The sequence below is a fragment of the Aedes aegypti genome, chromosome 2, assembly GCF_002204515.2.
Source record: "Aedes aegypti strain LVP_AGWG chromosome 2, AaegL5.0 Primary Assembly, whole genome shotgun sequence".
NCBI classification, from domain to species: domain Eukaryota; kingdom Metazoa; phylum Arthropoda; class Insecta; order Diptera; family Culicidae; genus Aedes; species Aedes aegypti.
In genome coordinates, this window is record NC_035108.1 from 180,444,799 (window position 1) to 180,470,513 (window position 25,715).

Genomic DNA, 25,715 nt, shown 5'->3' on the forward strand with positions numbered 1-25,715 from the left:
TTTGCTTTTTATGTACACAAACACGTCGGAACACTTCAGGAACATAATTATGGAAGAATTTTCAAAATCCGATAGCCCATTCTCAAGCCATTTCGTGACATACAAACACCATTCCATTTTTATTTATATAGATGTGATCAAAAATTTATGTTTCTGCCCTAAAATGTTTTCTGGGCTTTTATATTAAATTCATGTAGAAAAAACTACATGTCACCGGGTAGAATTTTGATTTATAGGAAAAAAAGTTTTAGAAATAGGGTTTTTCGAGGTTTTTTGAGTAACATAAATTTTGAGTGTAATCAAAAATTTATATTTCAACCCAAACATGTGAATTGTGGTTCCGGAACATATTTTTCACCAAGAAAACCTTAATTTATCACCTTAAATGTTGTTACATTGTTTAATTTGTGCCACAAATCGATAACAAATAATACTAAGAAGTACCTTCTGTTAGAAAAAATGGGTTTACTATATTTTTAAATACATTTCAAATGGGTTATGATCTCGAATAGTGCCTGATTCCTCTGCTGAGAAAATATTGAAAATCGCTTAGAAAACGACGGAGATATGCATTGTAAAAGTTGGATTTTTGACTTTTTCTGGACACTTTGTTGTAAGCGAAAGTTTTCTCTCCCGTGGTAGTAAAATAGTTGAACGTCTCCAATCGAAAATATTTTTTACAACGCTTACTGTTCCTAGAAGATTAACTAGCATAAATTTTGTCTTAATAAAATGCAAAAATAATTCTATAGAGCTATCAGATATCGACGACACACTTTTAAAAATTTTTTTGGATCCTCACCATAGACTTTTTTTTTTTGCTGTGTTTATTTTATGGGAACGTAACTATTGATAACAATTACGGGATTAAAGCACAATTGTGGGATACCTTGGGCGTTAACGGGTTAAATTAGTTTTGTGCTCTAGCAAAAAAGCATTGAATAAGAAGATAAGCTTCTCGAATACTTAAAGTGGTTAGTTTGTTAGAACCGCAACCCCTGACACCGAGTAGCTATTACTAATATAAGAAAATCCTGAAAAACATTGACATGTTCTATAAAGTTCCGTAAATCCGTGATTTAGTCCGTGTCCTTGTGTCCATTCCAAACTATTTTACATCTTGCCTAACAAACCATTTATTTCTCATATCTGTTTATTGCAATATCTGGAAATTCTAGTCGTACATTACCTTAATTTTCATTTTTTTTAATCATTAAAATGCGCAGAATTACCAAGTGTCTTAGCTGCACATAATCACGGCAATTTACGGTTCTTCATTACGCCTTCAAAGCGTACACACATGCGTCTAGACTTGCGCTTGCGTTGACGGATGGATGGATGGTACCAGACAGCAAAGAGCGGCTAAGATGTAGGTATTTGGAGGAAGGTCTTATATGTAGGCAATACAGAATGTAATCAGCAAGTATGACGTTCGCCTTTGTAAACAAAATCGCTATCAGTTCGTGTGATATGCTCGGTAAGAAGAGTTGGACCATTTGTGTTCCGAAATTGTGCGAAAACTACGTGAAATTCCAGCGAAATATTTCCGGAGTCGAAGCCAACACTAGAAAATCGGTAATGATGAACAAACGTACGGAAATACCAATGCGCCATCTGTTCGATGGTAGCGATCTAAATGTGTACGATCAGCAGATTGCGAATTTATCGGCCGGTGCCCCAGGGCCGGATTTGTTAGGTGAATGCTGTGGGATTTTTCGCACCGCTACCGAGCATAGGATGGTAAGTACAATAACTGCTTCGCAATGTGCAGCTCTATACCTACTGTTACAGAAAAACAAAAGAAAATCACATTACTAATGGTCAACTTCGGAGAGCTATATTTCCGCCGTTTCTCAACCGATTCTTTTCATTTTTTCAGTAATGAACTACAAATTACCTCAATTTTTGATAACTATTGAAAAAAAATGTGTGAATACTATTGATTCAAATGTTACAGATAGGTTGATCATTTTGGTGTCTTCAGCACATTTGATCCTTATCACTCAATGAACGAATGCTCTGAAGACTTCAAGATGATTCAACACATATTTTTTCTGCTACATCACTTTGCGTTTTGATGCATTTTTTTTTATCAAAATTATAATTTAATAATCAACTTCTTTATAGGTACTTTTATTCTGCTGCTCCTCGCATAGCTGTCCCCATGGCTCAGAGATTTAAGATTCCGCTGCGATATTGCTGAAAATTCTCAATAGTTCATAAGGACTTCCCAAACTACCAATAGCAATCTCCATATTCCGCTGAAAACCTATTCAGAATCCTCATGATTTTGCTAGAAATGTTCAGAATACAACTATAAAATTACAGCATTCCGCTAGAAACGTACAGGACGTCTGATACCTTAGGAATTCAAAAGGAATCGACAGATTTTCAATACCCAGATTTTGCTCAGTATTTTCAAGATTCCATTGAAAATTCCTAGAAGCTAACTATAAGAACATATTATCCCGTAGGGATTCTCCTGAATACAGTTAGAAAACTCCTAGACCTAGCTAAGGATCACCAGGATAGCATTAGCAGGGTGTCTACTCGTTTACCGGAATAAAATTCCCTGATATTTCCCGTTTTTTTCCAGATCTCACAAAATAATTCCAGGTTCAACAAAAAAAATAATTGTATATGGCTAACACGCAATAATGACAAATATTATGGCGTTTTTAATATACAGGTCGGACTCGATTATCCGGAGTATCGAATTTTTTTCACTCCGGATAATCGAATCACTAAGAAAAAAATTGAAATCTTCGATAAAAGAACTTAAATATTATCTTTTTTCGTTGTTTCATTTATATGATGCGTTGGCGTAGCCATAAATTATTTCTAAAAAGAGTAGGCGTCTTAACAAGAAAAAAAAAAATTTTGACCGGCATACACAAAAAAACACTTTTTCAAACCCCCTTTTATTAAATACGTTCAAAACTGCAAAACCATTCATATTGTACATTGCAATACCAAAATATTTCAAATTTATGCATGAAAATTGAAAAACAAGAACATCAAAAAAACAAATTCCGGACAATCGAGTCTAAAATTCCGGATAATCGAATCCCGGATAATCGAGTCCCCGGATAATCGAGTCTCCGGATAATCGAGTCCGACCTGTAATAGCAATTTATACACTTTTAGACATTTCTAACATATTTCCAGCTATTCCAACATCCAATACTCCAATATGAAGGTGCTAATACCAAAGTGTATGTTTTATCAAATGACTTTTATTTGCCAATGATGGAGTCTTTTATTTCAGGGTGTCCATTCAAAATCAATTTTCCGATTCCCGGATTTTTCCCGGGTGCGTAAACATTTAAAATTTTACAGCAAAATAGCTCTACGACTCCATAGTTTCCAGATGCAATTTGATATTTGATTTGACTTTAAAAATATTCGTTTTCAAATTATGGGTTTAAGCAGTAGCATAGTAGCTAGGGGGATGCGGTGGGTGCGGTCCGAACTGGGCCCCGAGTTAATAGGGGCCCCCAAATTGTAGTAAAAATTTTATTTAATAATATGATATTGATTTCTATAAAACTAACACGTAAACAAGCAGATAAAAATTCAGTTTGAAGGTGACCTTGAATGGAACTTGATAAATGTTATTAATGATTATAGTAGCCTAAATACCTATTCTAAATTTATTCTCGATAGCTTGGGTTAATTTTGTAATTCAGACGGATCTACCTAAATGTGCGGGGCCCATAATTGTATCTAGAACTGATTTGGAGCAGTGGCGATTCCCTAACCTTTAATCTACCTGTTCCACGAATAGAAATTCTTGAATTTCAGCAACAAATTTGCATGTAATGAATAGAGATTTGTTAGAAAGGACGATTTCAAAAATTAACTGTTTTGTTTTATAATCTAAATTTGCCGAAATAGTCATTTTTAGAGTCCTAGAACAGGTAGAAAGTGAGGTTACGAGTTGCCACTGATTTGGAGGTATGTTCTTTCTTAAAGTAGCCGATTTTTATTGCAATCATAGTTGAACATGTTTTGTACATATTCAAGACTAGTAGTAGATTTCATTTCAGAAGTCTAGTCTCTATTTTAGGCAAAATTGTCTTTAAACTCACTTTCCTTCGGAAACTATTACGCGATTTTTTCACAGGTATCAACTTCAAAAATTTCGTTTTCAGATTCCTCGTGGAAAAAATTAAGGTATTCTTCTAGTGATTTATTCAAAGATGTCTTCAGGTATACTTTTGGAATCTCCTTAAAAAATATCTCCATTGATTCCACCACCTCCCAAAAAATATACCAGTTCCTTTGTTTCAAGGGATGGTTAGAGGGTGTTTTTCGTAATTTGCTCCAGGAAATCCATTTGCACTATGGGGACGGACCTGGTGTAGTGGTTAGAACACTCGCTTCTCACGCCGAGGACCTGGGATCGAATCCCATCCCCGACATAGTCACTTATGACGTAAAAAGTTATAGTGACGACTTCCTTCGGAAGGGAAGTAAAGCCGTTGGTCCCGAGATGAACTAGCCCAGGGCTAAAAATCTCGTTAATAAAGTCAAATCAATCAATCAACCATTTGCACTACTTTCCTTGACTATTTTGATTTCCCCAGTTGTAACAATAGAAGATCTTTCAAAGTTTCCTACAAGAGTTATCTTATAAAAAAATAAACGCATTTGGGGATTTTTACAGGAAGATCTACGAGAATTCCTATGCCAGTTCCTCCAATCATCTTCAATCAGCAATTCACTTACGAAGTCTTTCGAGACTTCCTCAAGAGCCCAAGAGTTCTTTCAGAAAACTTTGTGCGAGTTTCATCAGATGTCACTTTCAGATTTCCTTCTAAAATATCTCCCGGATTATTGAATAATTTCACCAATAATTTCTGAAAAAAATCTCATTCTGGAGATATTTCTGAGAAAATGACTGGGGAAATTTTTGAAGGAATCTTTGGATAATTTCTCTATATTTTCTAGAATCACTGGAGTAATTCCTGAAGGAATTTTCTGGTTGAAATCTGAACGATAGTTTTGATAAATTTTAGAAAATCTCTGGAGAAAATAAAAGTTGAAATCTCGAAGATGTTGTAAACGAGAATCATAATAAAAGCTTAAAAAAAGATGGTAAAATCATTGGAAGCATTCCTTGCGCAACTATGATTTGCTTAAAAATATTCTGAAAGAATCTTTGAAGAAATTCATGATGGAATCTCTGAGGTCATTTCTATGGTTACCCTTAAAAAATTCTACGTTGAATTTTTGAAAATCTAAAATGAACTCCTGAAGAAATTATTGGAGTTCATTTGATAATTTATTTTAAGCAAACCTTGCAAATTTGTCGACCCTAAAGGCATTTCTTTCATCGAGAGCTTCAAAATAAATCCCGACTCAAAAACACAAAATTGAGAAAATATTCAAACTTTTCTTTGAATACCTAATTAAAGCTGTAATGAATCATTGCTTTCTAGCGCTACTTTGCCAGCTAATATTTCCACTTCCATGTCCATTCACTTCAACTCCTCTCGATAATAAATTAAACAAAGAAGAGCTGTAGAATCTTCAATTGCAATTTTGCCAATAAACTACTACAAAACATATCAACATAAGTTCCATCTCTTTAGTCATAATTCTACATACGCTATTTGTTCAATGTTTATTTCAACATTAGCATCGTGTATTTAGACGGCGTTCACCTTAATTTTGAGGGCCTCTTAATCGAACTCCGCACCGGGCCCCAAGAACACTATTTCATTTTTATAAAATTCTGAGATTTTGGAATTATTTAAAAAAAACTCTGTTTATTTAAATTGAAACAATGGTTCCTAAAAACGGCAATTTATAATAAAAATTGTCGATCCATTTGCTTCTCAAATATAGCGCCTTCAAAGTTCTGCTTCAGATGTGATTCATGGCTGGTTTCTAGAAAAAATCTTGATCTCATTGGACCCAAGGAGAGATCTTTATGACACTATATTGCCAAAATCACGTGATTGCTCCCTTGCTCAAAAAATGGAATAAAAAGTAACAAGCATCTCCTAGGAATCCTTCAAAGATTTTTCATATCTCGCCTTAAATCTCACAAAGACTTCACCATACATCACGAACTAGTCAAGTTAGTAATCCAAAAAAGGCTTCTTCAGGAATTAGTATCAGCGTACCCAGGAATCTGCCAAAAATGAATTCTCAATTAATCTGTCCTTATTTATCATCAACCACTCAGATAACCCACAAAATATCTAAAAAAAAATTAAGCTTAACGTTTTACCAACCGCTCGGAATTACAAAGAATCTTGAGAAAAATCAGCAAAGTATCTTTGATAGAACCCAATCAAAATATTATTAGCAATCCACCCATTACCTTTTCAGTGTTTTTTTTTTCGAAGAACTAACTACCTAGTCTAATACCGGGATAATTATCGCATTGATTCCCGATAAGATTCCTGCGAGATCTCATCAATAATATGGCATGAATCTCAATAGAAATTCATCGATCATCTCATCAAGAACCATGTCAGGTATCCCTAAGTACCCAATTAAAAAAATAGGATCCTGATGATCTGATCATCTGATCAATCTAATTGATATTTTTATCCAGATATTCACAAAGCATCTTATACACAAAAACCCTGCCAAAGATCTCTTCAGGAAAAAAAAAATGTCAACAATTAATAATGACATGAATTGCAAATTGTGTTCTTTCGCCCATATAGGTTTTCCCGGTACGTTTTACAATTTCCCGGGTATTTCCCGTATTTTTCCCGGTCAATTGGAATTCTCGTGTTTTTACCGCTTTTCCCGGATTTCTCGGATGGATGGACACCCTGCTATTTCGTTTGTAAGAGTTTTGTTCATCATTGGGAACTGAACGGAACTTTCAAGTGCATCAGTGATTTTCCCATGAAATCTCTCCAAGAGTTTTCCTAAGGAATCTCTCGAAAAAAAAAATGTTTTCAACATCTTAAAATAAAACCTGGATTTTTCCAAAAAAATACCACAAATAATACCGCAGGGATTCCAGCAGGAGTTCCTTCATATATTATTTCTGATATTTTTTCAAGAAAGCCCTTAGTGCTCCAGGATTTTATCCGGTGATTCTTCCATCGGTTTTTCTAGCACATTCTCCAAGACTCTCGTTTGAAACCTGATGGAATATTCAACCAGAAACTACTCCAAAGTTCTTTGAAAATTTCTCAAGATTTTTTACAAAACTGTTCTTCAGATTTCTTTTTAGATTTTAACTAGAAATTTCTCTAAAGATACCTTCAGGAATTACTCCAGAATTGCTCCTAAGATTTCTTTGGGAAGACAACCAACAAATCTAAGTGATTTTCTAAGCAAATTTCCAAAAAAAAAAATCAAGCTTTCTTTCAGGAGTGTTCCATGTATTTCTCCAAGGAAATGTGGATGAAATTTTCTAGAAAGCTGATAAAAAATTGTGACGTATTCCTAAAAAAATTTTTGACGTATTCCTAAAGAAAATCTTAGGGTAACTTCTGTTAAAACTTGTGTATGTTCTTAAGTCACCCATGATGAATAAGGATTTCTATAACAACTCACTCTTGAGGGAATTTTACAAGATTTTACAAGAATCTAGAGAAACTCAATAATGAAACACAGGTTGAATTTACGGAATTAAATTCGAAATGTTCTTAATCGATTATCTCGAATAACCCCTCGAGGAATCTTTGGAGCATTTTTTTTTTTTTTTTTTGAATAACCGTAGATGTATTTTGAATGTGTTTATCGGCATATCTATTTCAAACCGATCCAATTTCTCTCGCCGTTTCCTTACGGTACCTATCCATCTAGTATTCATTGCTTTCTTCTCCATGCTCCCTCTTACTTTGAGCAAAATAGATCGATATGCCGATAAACAAATTCAAAATATAATTATCACGGTCGATACCTTTGTATATAAAATAACCGTAGATGAAATAGCGTAGGAATTCTTGTCGGGTTTCTTGAAAAAATCGTTGAATGAATTTTACCAAAAACTTTAAAATTGACCTTTGCGGGTTATCTTGAAAAAAAAAATCTGTAAAAATCTTTGGAAGATATCTTAGAGTAACGACTGAAGAATTCGGTTGGAACTGGCGCTACCCGTTCTGAATCACAGTTTCAACCCCAACCCGATTCAGGTTCGACCGAACTACAATTTGCTTAACGTTGGTTTGTTTATGTGTTGATCACCGACCCAGTTCCTAAAAACGAAAACGACATTAGTGAAACAATATCTGGAGGAAGTCCAAGGATATTCTTTGGAAAATTGTTCAAATTAATCCCTGAAAAATTACTGGAGATGGTAACGTTGAAGTGCTCGAGGATTGCCTATTCTGGCATATTCTGGAAAAATTTCAGCTGCTTCTTTTTTTTACCGCAAAGAAATATTCAAATCTCCATAACTTTTTGGTTTCTTAATATTTCTGCATATTTCTTTCACAAGTGATCAAAAAAACACTGCTTGTGCAAGAATCCGTGTCGATACTAATCATTGGTAATCAGGTTTAAAGATATTTTGATGTACCCTAAGGGACCGACATTTTCCATATAAAATGTCTTTGGCGGCCATTCTGGTTTTGATCAATTTAAAAAAATAAATAAAAATAAAATGTGTACGATACAATGCCCAGTAATACGGAACTACTCTGGAAAAAGCATACCAATCGGTTGAATATTCTTGGAGATATCTGAATATTACGATACGATGTTTTTTGAGGTTTTCAAGATCCTTATTTGGCTAGCGTGGTACCAGAAACCTAAATGCTCTTCACTCAAAAAGACAACCGCAGCAAATTATTTAATTTTTTTACATTATACATCATACTCATTCCCTCTACCAGCAAATTTTTTGTTTTTTAACCGCAAAAAATATTCAAATCGCGATAACTTTTTTGTTTCTCAACATTTTTGCAGCATTTTTTCACAAGTTCTCAGAAGATTTTTATAGTTTAAGAATTCGTGTCGATATGTTTTTGAAGATATTCGAATGTTCCTTGGGGGACCGACATGCTTCAGAAACCTCTTGGATTATTCCTAAAGCTGTTCTTGAGAAATATGAGAAGAAATTTTGCATCATAATTATTAAAATAGAAACTGCAGAGACCTTTCATCAAAAATGGAGGCTTTTTAGAGATTTGCATAAAATAAAGAACTCTTAAAAGAAACCTGCTACCGTTCCTAGATATGTTAATCATTTACTGAATTAATATAGGGATTAATTGAAAACATCAGTCATGTTTTGGTAAGTTGATAACATTTCATACTCAAAAGGATCCTCATTGAACAGCTCAAAAAGCGGTGATTATAGCGGTGCAACTGATTTTTTTTTTCGACTGAAGGAAATTTTATAGCAAATAATGGTTGCTCTGGGTATTGACGAAAACATGTTTTGTCGCAAACATATTCTACCATGAATTACTCCCTCAAAATAATTTCTCTGATTGTGATCGAAATTCCCTGAGAATTCCAGGTATTTTCCAGGTTGAATAAAATTCCTTGATAATTCCAGGTTTTTCCAAGTAGTAGACACCCTGAATAGAAACATTTTGATCCATGTGGCCCGCATTCCTTATTAATATCTTGATATTGCACGCATTATACCCCAGCCTGAGTAACAATGGATCGTTTTTTCAAATGTCTAACATAATAAGGGTATTCACTTAAGAGCGTAAATATCTTCGTAAGTTTTGTTAAACAACGTATTTTATATATTTCACGATATTGCGTAAATTATGAATGGAATATTTCAAATGATGGAAATGAGACAATATTCAATCCAAGAATGCGATAATTATCGTAGCAACTTGCATCGTATGAATTCCAAACCCAAACAAATTTCATGTTCAGAAAATAATCAATACAAGCTAATTGCTAAAGGATCATGAAGGAACTGGATACGTACGTGCAAAAGATTCAACATAAAATTGCTTATTGTACCTGGTGCGCAATGGTGTGGCATGAATTGAACACGAGAATGATATAAAAGAAGCTTTATTCTGATACTAGGAGGTGATGCTTCGTAGAAGCTAGTCAGAGAACAAATGGAAATGTAATCCATGGAACACAGATGATTTTGTCACCTTGAAGTTGTATCCCGTGCTCTATTGGTGATTCGTGTGATTGGCAAAAAAAATCGCAGCTTATTTTTGCCAATCACACGACTCATGTCCAGGAATATCTTATAATACACTGACTCTTATTGCAAGCAACTTATATCTCATAATGCACTGATTATGTACCAAGCACATTAACTTTTTGATAAAAGTACACAAATGGTTGGTTTTTAGCTTTATTTTAAATAGAATAACCCCCGGAAAACCCACGGAATCTCATATATTAAGAGATTAAGAGTATAAGTCTGGAATTAGCTCAAATTCAAAAAATAAACGGAAGAAACATCTCTCGGGATTTGACAAATGTTTATATTGGGTAACTAGATGTATTTTTCATAAATCATCGTGTCAGAAGTGGAACATTTCATTTGAAATAATTCATTGCTTATGTTACGCAGATTTTCAATTACGCAACTTTAAGTGAATACCCCTAATAATACAAAGTCTCTATCGTATTCATCGCATTAATTGCTTTATTGAAAATAAAGTGTAGTTTCGATTGTTTTGCTTGTGTCATGGTGGCGAAATAGCGTATAGAGCTGCTTCTGTGAGTCGTTTATTTATTTAGGTATTGTCATAGAAATTCTACAAAATGCCATTAGACCCGACGTTTTGCTTGGCTTGCTTCTATTGTTATGGCTGCTTTTACAAACGCTATGCATGTAATTCCAATTAAAGGAACAGTGAGCTGAAGAGGTGAGACGAAATTCATGATAGAAACTGTATCACCAGGGCGATTTAAATTTGAAAAGTGTTTGAAAATCCAATCTCCCATATGCTTCTTACCATCCTTACCATAAAAATAGTGTGCTGTGAAATTTTCAGCTTTCTAGGTGGTGATTCTTCAGCAAATTTCTTTATTATGGTTTAAGGAATGAGTTTTTACTATGGGATAAGCGTGTTTGGAACATATCTCAAAATTTATCCATAGTAATTTCCATATAAGGTACCGTGGGGCAAGTGGGTAATGGAATTCGCATAGTTGAGATTCTTCAAATTGTAGAGACTTTAAATTGAAACAAATGAGGTCGTGTATATTTTTTAGCTTGACTCCCACCAAATATAAGCAGCATGCTGACATTGGTTTTTATGAAAAATTGAAGGAAAAAATACAGAAAAAGTTTTTGAAAAATGTCTCCTTACTTTTCACTTGCTCCAAAAGTGGGGCAAGTGAAAAGTTTACCGTTTTGAACAATAAATTCAAAAACAAACAGTTATATCCACGATTTCTATAAGCTTTAATATTTGTTAAGGCTTCCCAATGAACAATAACATAAGTAATATGTAAACAAAGAAAATGTTATTCTTTTCATTTGAATTTTCTTCTGTTCAGTTATGTTAGTTGAAATGATTCGACAACATTATAACTGCAACATTTTCAATGTTAGTTCTTACATTATAGGACAGCAATTGCATTTCTGCTCTGTATAATTCCCACCGCTCGTTATTTGTTTTTGAGAAAGTCGGATATGACGTCGGATAACTCTTCGGGAGAAATCAAACGGAATCCTTCAATAACGTATTTAGAATCTTTTTTATATGGATAGACCTATATCCCATTTTTATGTTTTGAACTAGATTTACATAGATGTTGTCAAACAGCAACAATTATACGGAAATGGGGATTTCTTCCAAAATTATGAACTCAATCCGACACGTAGAGTCTTTGGGATACTGAGAGTTATAATTTTCCTGCGAATTCATTCACAATAAGCTAGTATTAGATATACAATTTTGATTCATACTATAGATTTAAGTTTGCATGATATTTTGCATGACTCTTAGATTTGAATTGTATATATCTAATACTAGCTTATTGTGAATGAATTCGCAGGAAAATTATAACTCTCAGTATCCCAAAGACTCTACGTGTCGGATTGAGTTCATAATTTTGGAAGAAATCCCCATTTCCGTATAATTGTTGCTGTTTGACAACAAATTATAATTTTCGTTTAGTTTCCCTTAGTATGCCTGTGATTTCCTTAAGGTTGCAATGCGATAAACTAGAGCAATCGTGATTGCTAATTATAATGGGATTTTTACGTAGGAGGTTAAGTGGGGTATCAAATTCACGATAATTCAGGTATAGGCAAAAATTCACTAATTATTAATTGTTTTATGTAGTATTTTAAGAGAAAATAGTTTGAGGAATCCAGAACACGTTTATCCAGTAGAATGACAATTCGTAGATGTTTTTCTCATACCTACTCATCTGCATTGGCAGTTTGCTCACGCTGTCATCTCCCGTTCTCTCAGTGTGACCAATTTGCTAGAGGGCTCGCTCTGGACAGTAGAGATGCGTGCTGCCTGAATAGGGTAAGCAACAATAGACATTCCACGAGATTTCCGTGTGTTCTCTAATATTGCAACTTTTCAGTCAACGTCTTCCTTTTAATTGGCTGCCCGAAGTAGACATATTAATATTGTAATGTTTGGCAACAGCTTTTAGAGAAGTTCCACCATTTCTAATAGCTTTTAACGCTTGAGTATAGTGTTTCTTGAATTATCAGCACGTTATGTTTTTCTATGATAATTGCGAACCATGTTTACTTATGGCTACTTAAAGAGAAAACACAAATTCAATCTCTAATGATAAACTTTTCACTTGCCCCACCTGATAAGAAAATTGACGGTGTTTAAATTTAGTTATTTTTAGGTCTACGTCGAATTAATTCAAAAACTTTTTTATTGCAGTTTGAAACTGTCACAGGGGACAACTAAGAAGTGGTACAGGAAATTATTTTCCTCAACTTTTTTCCACTGCAAATATTAAAATAAGATTGTACGCCGCCAACTTGTTGCGGAGTAACAGTTGACAGGTTAACAATTTTTCGCTCTATTATGCAATAATGGCTGAAAAATCTCAGAAATATCTTACCTATCGTAATGTTCTCAATGGCCTCAAAGGTTTACGCATGAGTTCAAAACGTTATTTCACATATTCAGTGAAATATATCAATTGTTTTCACTTACCCCATTTACTCACTTGCCCCGCGGTACCTTAAACCAACATTGTCTTTGGGCCCCCTTTAAATTACCACCTAGAGAGCTGAAATTTTCACAGAAGACTATTTTTATGGTAAGAATGGTAAGGAACAGGAGATTGGATTCGCAAACATTATTAAATTTTGAATCGCCCTAGTGTATCTGATCACCTACCGGCATACTCAAGTGGGCTGGCCATACAGCGTGAGTGCCTAAGAACAGAAATTAAAACTCTAGTTGAGATACTCAAAGAGATTATGAAACATTGCAAACAAGCGGCCTTTTAGAAGTATGTTAATAGGCGCGTACGGTAGCAGTTTGTGCAATTTGCTGGAATATCAACGAAAATTCAACTCTGGAATGCGATAAGTGAAGCTGACTTGATTAACACAAAAGACACACAGATATTTACAAAACTTTACAAATTTTAATGGTTTTCAAAAATGTTGCCAAAAACGGATCCATTTTGATAATAAATCTTCGAGCTGTTTAGTAGAATACCTATATTTTGTTGCCAAAATCGGGTGCCCTAATTCAGCGCATTGCCTAATTCCGCGCATTTCATACAAAATTATTTACATATGGAAATACACATCAATACTGCAGCAACTTTTAACGCCATTTGATGCTACTTTGATTTAGAATAAGTTTGAATCACAAATGAAAGCAAATAGAGCAATTTTTCGCGGCGTAAAAAGATTTTTTTTATCAGTGGAAACCAGTCTGAGTAGACGCCATTTTTTCAATTTCCTTACACGGTCGTTTGAGAATACCCTTTAATGGGTGAAAAAATACCCATTGTCGAATAGCGATCAGATCTGTCAGAAAATGGGGGAATTTGAAATCTCGAAAGGGGTAAAAATTTACCCATTTTTAATAACCAATAGCGTTCCCATTAATGGGTGAAAAATAGTTATGATTATTCAACTCGTCAATCCGCATGTGTTTATGGTGTGCATTAACAGTTCTTATTTGTAAAAAAAATCAACTATTTTAACTCACAGGAGACTTAATTTGAAAGGTAAGTGATGATGTGGTACATTTATTGTAATAATTGGATTTTTTTCTGTTTCTCTGCATTTCTAGGCTGCACCAAGATTTGTATACGGCATACCGAGAGCTGCCCAGTGGATATGAATGTATTTTAAAATTTTGCTAAATTACACTTATATTTTGAAATAAATTGTATAGAAACATTGTTTAACGGAACTTTCTTTTAGAAGTAAGACGAAAACAATCTCAAAATTATCATTACTCTTGATAGCTCCATTGACCGTCCTCAAAATGGGTAAATTTTTACCCTTTTTATGCCGCGAGCTTGATATACAAAAAAGGGTAAAAAAATACCCATTCCTTGACATAAACTGCCTTTACCCGTTAATGAGTAAACCGTGTTTACTCATTAAATGTGGAGAGGCACTTCTAGCGAAAATGGGTATTTTTTCACCCATTAAAGGGTATTCTCAAACGACCGTGTAGCGTCCGTGCTAAGACTGTAGGACACAGACAAACGTGGGGGCTACCCCGTTTGGCATAAAGTCATTTGGCATAAAGCCATTTGGCATAAAGTCGTTTGGCATAATGGTCATTTGGCATAATGGACGTTTGGCATAGAAGAAAAGAAATTAGAAATTTAAATAGTGCTACTTAAAAGAAGATCTGGTGATCAAAAGAAGGGAAAATCGTCAATGAAAATGTTAGTAGTTATAATGCCAACATAGGAAAGAAGGCAAAATTGTCAATGAAAATTGCCAATGTAATGAAAATGAGAAAGAACAGCCTATGATCAAAAGAAGGGAAAATCACATATGAGAATGTTAGCAATGTTAATGCCAAAATCATAGCAATTCAGTTTTCAACGATTATGCCAAATGCCCATTATGCCAAATGACTATTATGCCAAACGACCGTTATGCCAAATTATTTTATGCCAAACGGCTTTATGCCAAATGACTTTATGCCAAATGGCGTCCCTCCTAAGGGCACGTCATTTTTTATAAGTCCCTAATTCCGCGCACTGCTATTTACAGAACAACAAACAAGTAAAACATGCTATACTGGTCTTCACAGCTGAATATTTATCTGAGGAAGTATTTTCATGCATAAATACGTTTCGCAAACAACCGAAATATCGGGAAAGCCCACTTACAGGGAAACTAGCGGCCGTTCAGAAACCACGTGGTCATTCATGGTGGGAGGAAAAGTTTGTCCAAAACCAAGGTCCATAAACATTTGTTATTGTATGAACAGTGCAGAATACGAATATGCAGACTTAAATTATTTTACAGGAATCCGTGAAATTCAACATAATCCCAACAGCTGAAAATTTCGGTGAAATAAATTAACGGAGTACGGTAAATTTTTACAGTTTTCGGTAAAATTTCACCGCAATCCGTTGAATTTCAACGGAATTACGGTGTTTTATTTTACCGAACTGATCAGCTGTTGAGATTACGGTGAAATTCACGGATTACCTACGGTAAAATAATTTAAGTGTGTAGAGGTAGTCGCGGCGATTTCGCCAAACTGCATATTTTTTTGAAATTTCTTCTGGAATAACATGCAACCCCAAAGCTGACAAGGAAAAGGAAAAATATCAACGTCTCCGCAGTCGCGAAACGTCCAAATGCTGAAAAATTGAAAAGTATTGTATTCAAAATAAACTGTTATAAAAACCTCAGTGTTCGGATCAGTTTTTCCATTGCTGCTGATAAATCTAAACACAAGACTATAGTTATTTCAAATGTCTGCAACTTTTTCTGGCATAAAATTTCACTTCAAAGGCTTTTTATGTTTCGGTGTGATGCAATCGCAATTGCATATTTGCTGGGATGTTCATGTGAGGGTTTGCGCATGATTGATACAAACACAGAGGAATAAGTAAAAAACTCAGCAATGACAGAATAAGAAGACCGTCTTCGCGAGTCTTGTCTCAGGAAAAACTACAACAAATGTTTATCCTTATTTCATGTGATAGTCAAAAAAATATAAAAAAGTCTACGTTACGGCTCATACAAAACTTTACTTTTTTTCATACAAAAAGTGTTGTGGAGGGGGGTAGGGGGTTGAAAATGTTAAATTTCAGCGTTACGTAATGAATGTATGCTGCCTTATACAAAATAATATTAATTTGATTGTTTTGCAAGTGCGCGGAATATGGAAAAGCGTTAAAAAAATGCGCGGAATTAAGCAATTTCAACGAGTGAACTATTTCAAAAAAATCACAATTGTAACTTGTGAATACAGTCTAGTTTATATTTTTGCCATAATCTAAAACAGATTTGCTAGCGATCCACCCATAAAGCTTTTTTGTTGATGCAATACTCATTTTTAATTAAGCATTTGAAATGTTTTATTCGTTAACTGCGCTGAATTACGGCACTTTACGGTATATAAATTTCTATTAAATGGTTCATTCTGGGAAACGGTTTTCGGGGGAAAGAGTACTTCCACATTTGTTAGCTAATATCATTCTTTTACAAAGTTGACTTTACAAAAGATCCTGGGCTGATCGGGAATCAAACCCAGACACCTTCAGCACAACTTTGCTTTGTAGCCGCGGAATTTAGCACTGGGCTAGGAAAGGAAGGTTGTATGCAGGTTGGTGTTAAATTAAATTAAAACTATGCACTTAGTTGTAAAATTCATTTCAAAGGTTAATCCTAGTGCCCAGGATTCATCCAGAAGTCTCAAGGATGTCATCGAACATTTGATAAATTCAAGAAATATTGTGAAGTTTAAAAAATATATTGAAACACTCACCACGAAAATAATGGAGCCTATCTTTTACCTTCTGTACCGGTATCGCTTGAAATGGAACCACAACTGGAAAATATTGTTGTGAAATTGACAGCGGAAACCTCGCTTGTAGCTGAATTCCCACTCTCGATTTACGATTTTAAACGCAATGTCCTCGTAAGGTGGCCCCGCGTGAAACCGCAGCGTTGCAAAGTCCGGATTGTCCGAGCAAGGTGTCAGGAAATATTGTGGCGTAGAATTCTTATTGATCAAATCCGGATAGAAAATATTGAACTTGTATCCCTGAACGATTTTCGGAGGAGGATTATCCATATCGTAGTGAGTTTGGTTATACTTGTTCCATTCGAAGCCAGTGTGGACACGATTGAAGTAACGCGGCTTCCTAGGACGATACTTGTCAGACCACAAGTAGACTTGCGAATCGACTCGGGATTCGACGGAAAATTCCGCTTCATCATCGTTCATTCCTCGTTTTGCTTCCTTGCGGAGGATAAGTTCGTCCTTCGAAAAAGTTTCATCCTCCTGATTGATTCCCAACACTTTCTGTCGAAGAAGATCCAACACTTCGTCGTCTTTTTCTTCGGACACTATCTCCACTCCCGCTTCCAGGTCACTCTCAGAAACGTATTTTGGCTCATAACCACCTTTTCTGTACAATTCGAAGCATTCATTGAGCAGATCTGATTCGTGACTTTCCTCATCTTTAGCTTGTTCAGTGCCGGATTGACTGCTGCTATCTCTGGAGGTTTCATCCATTGCCTCCAGTTTTCGCAATCCGGAAGGACCTGCTCCGCTTGGCCCTGCCTCGGAATCATCATCTTCTTCCTTCTTTACGCTTGACTCTTGCTCCTTTTTAAGCATTTCCAGTTTATTACGGAGATTTTCTTGATGACGATCGCGCAATCTAGCACGAGCCATATGAGCCTTCAGCTGCGATAGCAAGCTTTCCCAGTAACCAATATCCAAACCATCCTGTTGGCTACTGATTTTGTCCTCAATTTTCTTTTTCAACTGTTCCAGCTGTACCGAACTTTTCCCTCTGAATATTTGAGTCACATCCTTAGCGACACTTTGATGAATTCCTTCCCGCCGTCCGCTGGCCATCCTTTGCTTTTCAACCTCAACCTTCCGCAATTTTTGAAGCTCGTCTTCCACTATAATGGTCAAGTCGTTCCAATAATCCCCATTCTGTCCCTTCTCCAGTTCGTTATAAACTTTGATGTCCGCTACCAAATCCTCCAAATCGTCCAGACCCAACCCGTTCAGGTAAGTATAAGGCTCATGCATTTGCATCTCAATGGATTCCTCCAGATTTTGCTCGGAAATGTACTGCGCCAGTAAATCGATGGGTTTCGCTCGGCCATCCTGAATCCTGATCTTGCTTCTCAGCTTTGCCTGCTCCAGATGAAACGTTTCCTCTTGCCGCTGCCATTCCTCAAATTGGGCCACTTCTTTCGACCGTTGCATCAGATACATATCATCTTCCCGTTGCTGTTGTTGGTGCTCTCGTTCCAGCCGGCGCTTTTTAAGTTTATCCAGCTCGATTACATTTTCCTGCTGCTTCTTACGATTGAGCGCTTCCAGCTCTTTCCGGGAAAGGTTTTTCAAGCCTTGCTTCTCCAGCTTTTTCTGCCACACAAAGGTGGCAGATTGTTGCTCCGAATCATCCCACATAGTGAAGCGTCATCTGAAAAAGATGCGTGTTAAATTAATACACCAAGTATTTAGATTATTATAGTTTAAAGCTTACAAAAATTTTATAAGAAAATTTCTTCCGCGATTCACGGGACTTTTTTCGCTACAAACTGCATCAGAACAGAAACGTTTGACTTTTCATGACACACATACGAAAACATTAAAATGCTGTCAGTTTCATCAACACCGTTAGGGGTAGGACAGTAAAACTTTACACTGCACTCTGAAAAAAATTTAAACTAAATAGTTTAGAATAGAGTGCCTGTAAACAAGAGTGACGTCATGTTCCAGTTTTGACAGGTCTCCTGCTCAATAGGAACGTGGATTTGTATCGAAATGACAGTTCGCCGCTGTTCCAATTTTGACATTGACGCCACTCTTATCTAGATCCACTCTGGTTTAGAAGTCATACTAAGGGTCTGTCTCAATTGGGTCCTAAAATGTTAAATGAATTCTCGTTTTTATTCAATTATACGAAAGAGCATGTTCTTGCAACTACTTTAGCAAGTTTTTCCGCTCAAATAACGGCTATATCATTTTTTAACTTCAATTTTAAAAATGGTTCCAAATATCAACCTTGACACTTGTGATCTTGTTTGACATTCACTTTTTCGACAAAAATGCCACAGGGCATATAGTTTTAACACTGGGGTTGTTTCTATTTGACATTTCGGAAGGGACACGGAAAACAAAATATACCCAAAATTCGAGTTTAAACCAAGGGGTGTGACAAAACCTCAAAAATCATAAAAAAAATGTTTTTTGTACTTAAACCAATGAAAATCATTTAAAAATTGAGTAAACATGCGTTTCTGCCCTAAACTTAAGCGTTTGGTAATAACATTGAGACAGGGCTTTAGGACCCTATTGCGAGTTTAAACTCGAATTTTGGGTATATTTTGTTTTCCGTGTCCCTTCCGAAATGTCAAATAGAAACAACCCCAGTGTTAAAACTATATGCCCTGTGGCATTTTTGTCGAAAAAGTGAATGTCAAACAAGATCACAAGTGTCAAGGTTGATATTTGGAACCATTTTTAAAATTGAAGTTAAAAAATGATATAGCCGTTATTTGAGCGGAAAAACTTGCTAAAGTAGTTGCAAGAACATGCTCTTTCGTATAATTGAATAAAAACGAGAATTCATTTAACATTTTAGGACCCAATTTTGAAATATTGTTCTTCGTTAATCTAGGTCTATGTTCGAATGTTTCATAGAAGCCCGGTATTTTCTAAAGTGATATTTCCCAAAGTATTTAACCCTTCAGTCGTCGCATGGTTTGCCACCGTCAGAACCACCACGCTGATGCTGTGTACGAAAAGCGAGGTTTTTTTTCACCACTGTTGTACAATATACAACAGCGCGACGACTGAAGTGTTAAATCGCATACAAATTTTAAACGGCTTGCGCTAAATTATAGTTCGAGCTGCAATTGTATACAGATATTATGTAGCCAATATAACACCCAAAAAGGGGACTGGAGCGAGAATTTATATTTTTCATCTAATCGTGCCCCACGCGAACACATGCATTAATGTTTTACCACCTCCTTGAAGTACCAAAAGGCACATTAAAATAGTTCGTCTTTATATTCATTGCATTGCCATTTGAAAATCTATGTATCATCTGAATATTTCTGTATTTATCCTGGAGCAAATTATTTGTATTATATTTCAAATCTGTATCCCTAAGAATCTAGATAACCATTAGGTTTACACATTAAATTCAAAGAGATACTAATCATTTGTAATGGATTACCTGCTTTGCTCTTGTTCACAGTTGATCAGCAGATGTTTTCTTGTTTTATTTTGTATGGGGAAAAATATTTGGTAGGCGTGATAGTCTTTGTCATTACGTACAATCGGTACCAAATATTTTTTCGAAAAAATGTTCACAATTTTGAGAAATAAATCGTTAGGGCTTATTTACAAATTTCATTACGCTGAAGGGGTGGGTGGGTGTCCTCATGTTGTTACGGCTCATACAAAATTTGTAAAATATTCATACAAAAAGCGTTATGAGGGGGTGAGTGGGTGTCAAAAATGGTCCTATTTAGCGTTATGAAATATGTGAATGAACCCTTAGATACATTTCGCCATACAAATATTTTTACGTTACCTTTTAGCGATTTTTCGCACATAGACACTAGCGCATGTGCGTTACAATGTGGCGAGTAGCGAATCAGGGCATGCATGTAACCCATTACAAGGCGAAATTGTCACATCTTAGTTTGAGTTCTAAGGTTTTAAAAAATATTTATTTTCAGCGTTGCTCAAAATCAGTATGAACTTGTACAATTTCGGAAGAAATCAGTATATCAGTATTTTTCCAAAAAATCTGTGTAAACAGATTATTGGTCAAATATTCGAGAAAATCTATAAAATACGGATAAATCTGTATAAGTGGCAACTCTTCTAATGTTTAGTCCTTCGATCGAACAACTAGCTCTGCAGTACAGGAAGTGGTTAGACAGCAAAATAATAGTGACTTTAGTGACTAAAATGATCAAAATAGAGACTAATAAGTGACTTCAAAAAGTCTTGCCAAATTGCCTAGAAACGAAAGTGGATGTTAAAATTATAGATAACGTATACTGTTATCTACAATTTTAACATTACTTTAGTAATTTGAAATATTTCTTTCCAATTATTCGAGTGGAATAAGAATTGAGAGTCAAAAATTGTTTCAAATCAGAAATCAGATCATCTGTTTTGGCGAATTTCTTGTTTTTGATTAATTTTCCGGCAAAAGTTTATTTGTGATTTTTTAAATAATGTATAGTATGGCATTTTTGAATATATTCATGGAGGTGTTGAAGGGTAAATTCTGAATGGTAATTGTAGATGGATTTCTTTTAATGTTCGTGGATACATTTTGAATATTATGGCGAAGTTCCTTGCAAAATTAAGAAAAGAATCTATTGTGAACATTGTAGAAGAATTCCTGTAATAAATATAACATCATTCAAAAATTCGTCCCGGTTCTCGTTAAAAAAAAACTCGGCCAGTAAAGTTCAGCCAAGAATGGTCTCCCAAATTTGTTCAGATTGTCTCCAAAAATTACTCAAAAAGCTCGACAAAACATTCACTTTTAGACAGAAATCTCAGAGAAATATTTACCTGAGCCAAAAATTCCTACCTTTTAATTTCCAATTTAACAAAGTTGATGTCTTTAAAAATCTGTGAAACATTATTGTTTTGCTGTTTGAGTTTGAGGAGCTAGACCAGCTTATACTTTCTTTATAAGTAATTCGCGAAAATAGTGACTTTTTAGTTGTTAACTTAAGTGTAAAATAGTGACCAAGTCACTAAAAAGTGACTCGCTACCAGCCCTGCAACTGTTCGTTTTGAACAACACATTTTTGTGACCATCCGGATTGAACAAACGGAACGAACCTACACTCAGAAATTAAAATAGTCACAGAATTACTAAAGTTTATGCATTAATGACTATTTTCTATCTGCCTCTCTTTTATTCTGCTGTGATTTTTTACACTAACTGTTATTTCGACTGGGTTGAAGCTTGCAATGAGAAAATCTATAAAATACGGATAAATCTGTATAAGTGGCAACTCTTCTAATGTTTAGTCCTTCGATCGAACAACTAGCTCTGCAGTACAGGAAGTGGTTAGACAGCAAAATAATAGTGACTTTAGTGACTAAAATGATCAAAATAGAGACTAATAAGTGACTTCAAAAAGTCTTGCCAAATTGCCTAGAAACGAAAGTGGATGTTAAAATTATAGATAACGTATACTGTTATCTACAATTTTAACATTACTTTAGTAATTTGAAATATTTCTTTCCAATTATTCGAGTGGAATAAGAATTGAGAGTCAAGAATTGTTTCAAATCAGAAATCAGATCATCTGTTTTGGCGAATTTCTTGTTTTTGATTAATTTTCCGGCAAAAGTTTATTTGTGATTTTTTTAAATAATGTATAGTATGGCATTTTTGAATATATTCATGGAGGTGTTGAAGGGTAAATACTGAATGGTAATTGTAGATGGATTTCTTTTAATGTTCGTGGATACATTTTGAATATTATGGCGAAGTTCCTTGCAAAATTAAGAAAAGAATCTATTGTGAACATTGTAGAAGAATTCCTGTAATAAATATAACATCATTCAAAAATTCGTCCCGGTTCTCGTTAAAAAAAAAAACTCGGCCAGTAAAGTTCAGCCAAGAATGGTCTCCCAAATTTGTTCAGATTGTCTCCAAAAATTACTCAAAAAGCTCGACAAAATATTCACCTTTAGACAGAAATCTCAGAGAAATATTTACCTGAGCCAAAAATTCCTACCTTTTAATTTCCAATTTAACAAAGTTGATGTCTTTAAAAATCTGTGAAACATTATTGTTTTGCTGTTTGAGTTTGAGGAGCTAGACCAGCTTATACTTTCTTTATAAGTAATTCGCGAAAATAGTGACTTTTTAGTTGTTAACTTAAGTGTAAAATAGTGACCAAGTCACTAAAAAGTGACTCGCTACCAGCCCTGCAACTGTTCGTTTTGAACAACACATTTTTGTGACCATCCGGATTGAACAAACGGAACGAACCTACACTCAGAAATTAAAATAGTCACAGAATTACTAAAGTTTATGCATTAATGACTATTTTCTATCTGCCTCTCTTTTATTCTGCTGTGATTTTTTACACTAACTGTTATTTCGACTAGGTTGAAGCTTGCAATGCTTCAACCCAGGCGAATTGACAAATAGGAATGAAATTCCCTGCAGGATGAAAGAGAGAATATAGTCATAAATTACTAAAATTTAGTCATTTTGTGACTACTCGTGTTTCTGAGTGTACCACACCATACACACTGAGAACAGCGTTGCGGTTGAAAATACTATATCAGAGGGTTAAATTAAATACACAACGCCACTTGATTTGTGCAGACTAAATTCGCATTTATTTAGAATATTTTGTACATTCAATGTTACCATGGCACCATTTGTATAGTAAAAATTACTATATCATGGTTAAAAACTTGCAGCAGACCAGAATCGAACCGAGGATCTGGCGATTGCCAAGCGCGAACGCTAGCCGCTCGGCTATCTACGCGGTTGGATTGAGAGGGAACAAGGCGCAAATAAAAAGCGTTCATGATAGCTCAATCGTGGTTGGAATTGTAAATTTAAAAACACGTTCATGGTTCTCATTACTGCAACGCTTGTTTCAGTGCACGAAAGCATTGAAGTTCCTTGGTACCGATCTGCGGTATACGAAGAGAAGCCTTTTGTTACTGTAGTACACTGTGATAGGAATCGGTGGTCCTCTGGATATCAGAGCTTTCCGTTGGCATACATGCATTTTTTTACTCAGCTCACCGGGAGAAAAACTTACCAGCAGCAATATATTATATGATGTGCCGTCCGAAAGCCAGCTGGAAGGACATACGGATGTCCATATCGGTAATCACCGAAGCGGGACAAAAAATTGAAATGATATCCATAACAGCAAACACGAACTAACGAAATAATTCTCGATCTGTCAAAAATAAGTCTCCTCTGGAGCAGACTTATTTTTGACAGATCGAAATCGGAGGGGAATTAATTTCCGAACTGTCAAATTTAAGTTCGGACTAATTTTAACAACGCAATTGAGACAGACCCTCTGCTACTACTCTGCTGGTTGACCCCAGACCTGGATTTAGCGCCAACAAAACGGGCTTAGTATAACTTTGGTGAAATCAGCCTGAAGATTAGGTTGCTTTCATCACTGTCTAGATTAAGTTAGCCCGTGCTCTAAAATGGTGTTTCATTTTCATTTCATTTTAAAACAACTAAAACGATTTTAAGTTAAAAAAAAACTTCTTTATTTATTAACAATTTTGCTTTACTTCTTGTAACACTAGGTAAAACATCAATCATGATAATTTAACTGCTACTGAATCCATCGTTGCAACTCTAAATTTGCAGAAACTTCGTTGAATCCGGGAAATCTTCCACGTACTACATCCGATGGCCTGCACCAGTAGACAGTGAATATTGCTGATGCCGATCTTACCCAGTATTCACAAGGTCGCACGACTTCTGGGTAAACCGTTAAAACAAATGTTCTCCGCATAAAAGTCCTCCTGCGCTGGTCACCACGTACCGTGCCAATAGGGTTGATGTTATTATTTTCTCAGCGCTGGAATGCCCGGAATGCAACCCAGTAGGAATTTGGCGTGCACACCACTCCCATTCGCTTGACCAGATGTTGATGTTAACTGAGCACAAATTGTTGTTTTCCTGCTGGCCGGAAGTCCTGCATCTCGGTGCCTTCATGTACAACTGCACCGTGTTGATACCAGGATCATATGACCCACATACAAGAGCATATTGGCCGCGGATACAACGGAAGCTTCCGTAGTTCCTGTAGTTGGGTCACCGTTGGGTTTTTCACTTGCATTCATCGGAAGTTATCGTTCGTTCCCAAGCGTAGCATTTTGTGCTGGATTTCATGATGGTTTTGCACTTCTCTCGCTTGCCATTTCCGGATCCAGCGCCGTTGACGATTCCGAATCGAAGCCAGCCTGCTTGTCCCGTTCATCCCGTAGAAAAACTGGATGGTCCAGGGTTGGTAGCGACTGAGCGTGTTAAAGGAAAAAATAAGGAATAAAAAATAGAAGATAGGGTTTTTAAAATATTTTTCAAATAGGGTAGGGCAGGATGAGCACCCCTCAATTTTGAGTCTGATTGAATAAATATAAGCAACGTCTTATACCGGTTAATTGAAGTTCGTCCAACTTCTATCCTTGGTAAAAGTTATATGAAATCAAAATAATAAGAAATCATAAGAATCCTTGAAAATATGGGTAAATTATCATTACCATTATAACTTGTGAAACCATTTAATTTAATTATAACAAATGACAAGAACCAAATAAGACTTTTGTTGACTAACAATATTTTGGTCATATTTCTGTTTCTCTGCATATATTTCAAGCTTTTTGGAGATTCTTTTACTAAATATATAAACTTTATATATTATGAAGTAAAAAATTATCAAAAAATCTTAACAGATTTCAAGTAATTTTTACAAGTCGTGCAATATAAGCACCTCTCATGGAAATTAGAAAATTATTTCGAAATAATTCAAATTCAATTAAAGTGCTCCGCTCTACCCTAATCCGATCAGGCATTTCTCTAATGATATTTCTTCCGGGATTCCTCCAGGAAATTCTCCGGGTTTGTGCGGG

At 35.4% G+C, this 25,715-nt stretch overlaps 2 protein-coding genes across 2 annotated transcripts in view; one reads left to right on the forward strand and one right to left on the reverse strand.

Annotated features, from left to right (window-relative positions):
* The first annotated feature begins 1,384 nt into the window (after positions 1–1,384).
* LOC5577315 (uncharacterized protein YER152C) overlaps positions 1,385–25,715 on the forward strand; it is a 35,840-nt gene continuing 11,509 nt past the window's right edge. Inside the window, exon 1 of the mRNA XM_001663298.2 lies at positions 1,385–1,740. Coding sequence (XP_001663348.2) covers positions 1,426–1,740 — 315 coding nt within the window. The 5' untranslated portion in view covers positions 1,385–1,425. The remainder of the gene's footprint in view (positions 1,741–25,715) is intronic.
* LOC5577319 (cactin) lies at positions 16,800–18,696 on the reverse strand. The gene is made up of 2 exons (XM_001663297.2): positions 18,583–18,696; positions 16,800–18,519 (listed from the first exon to the last, which is right to left on the reverse strand). Exon 2 carries the CDS (start codon positions 18,504–18,506, stop codon positions 16,860–16,862), a length of 1,647 nt encoding a protein of 548 aa, XP_001663347.2. The 5' UTR covers positions 18,507–18,519; positions 18,583–18,696; the 3' UTR covers positions 16,800–16,859.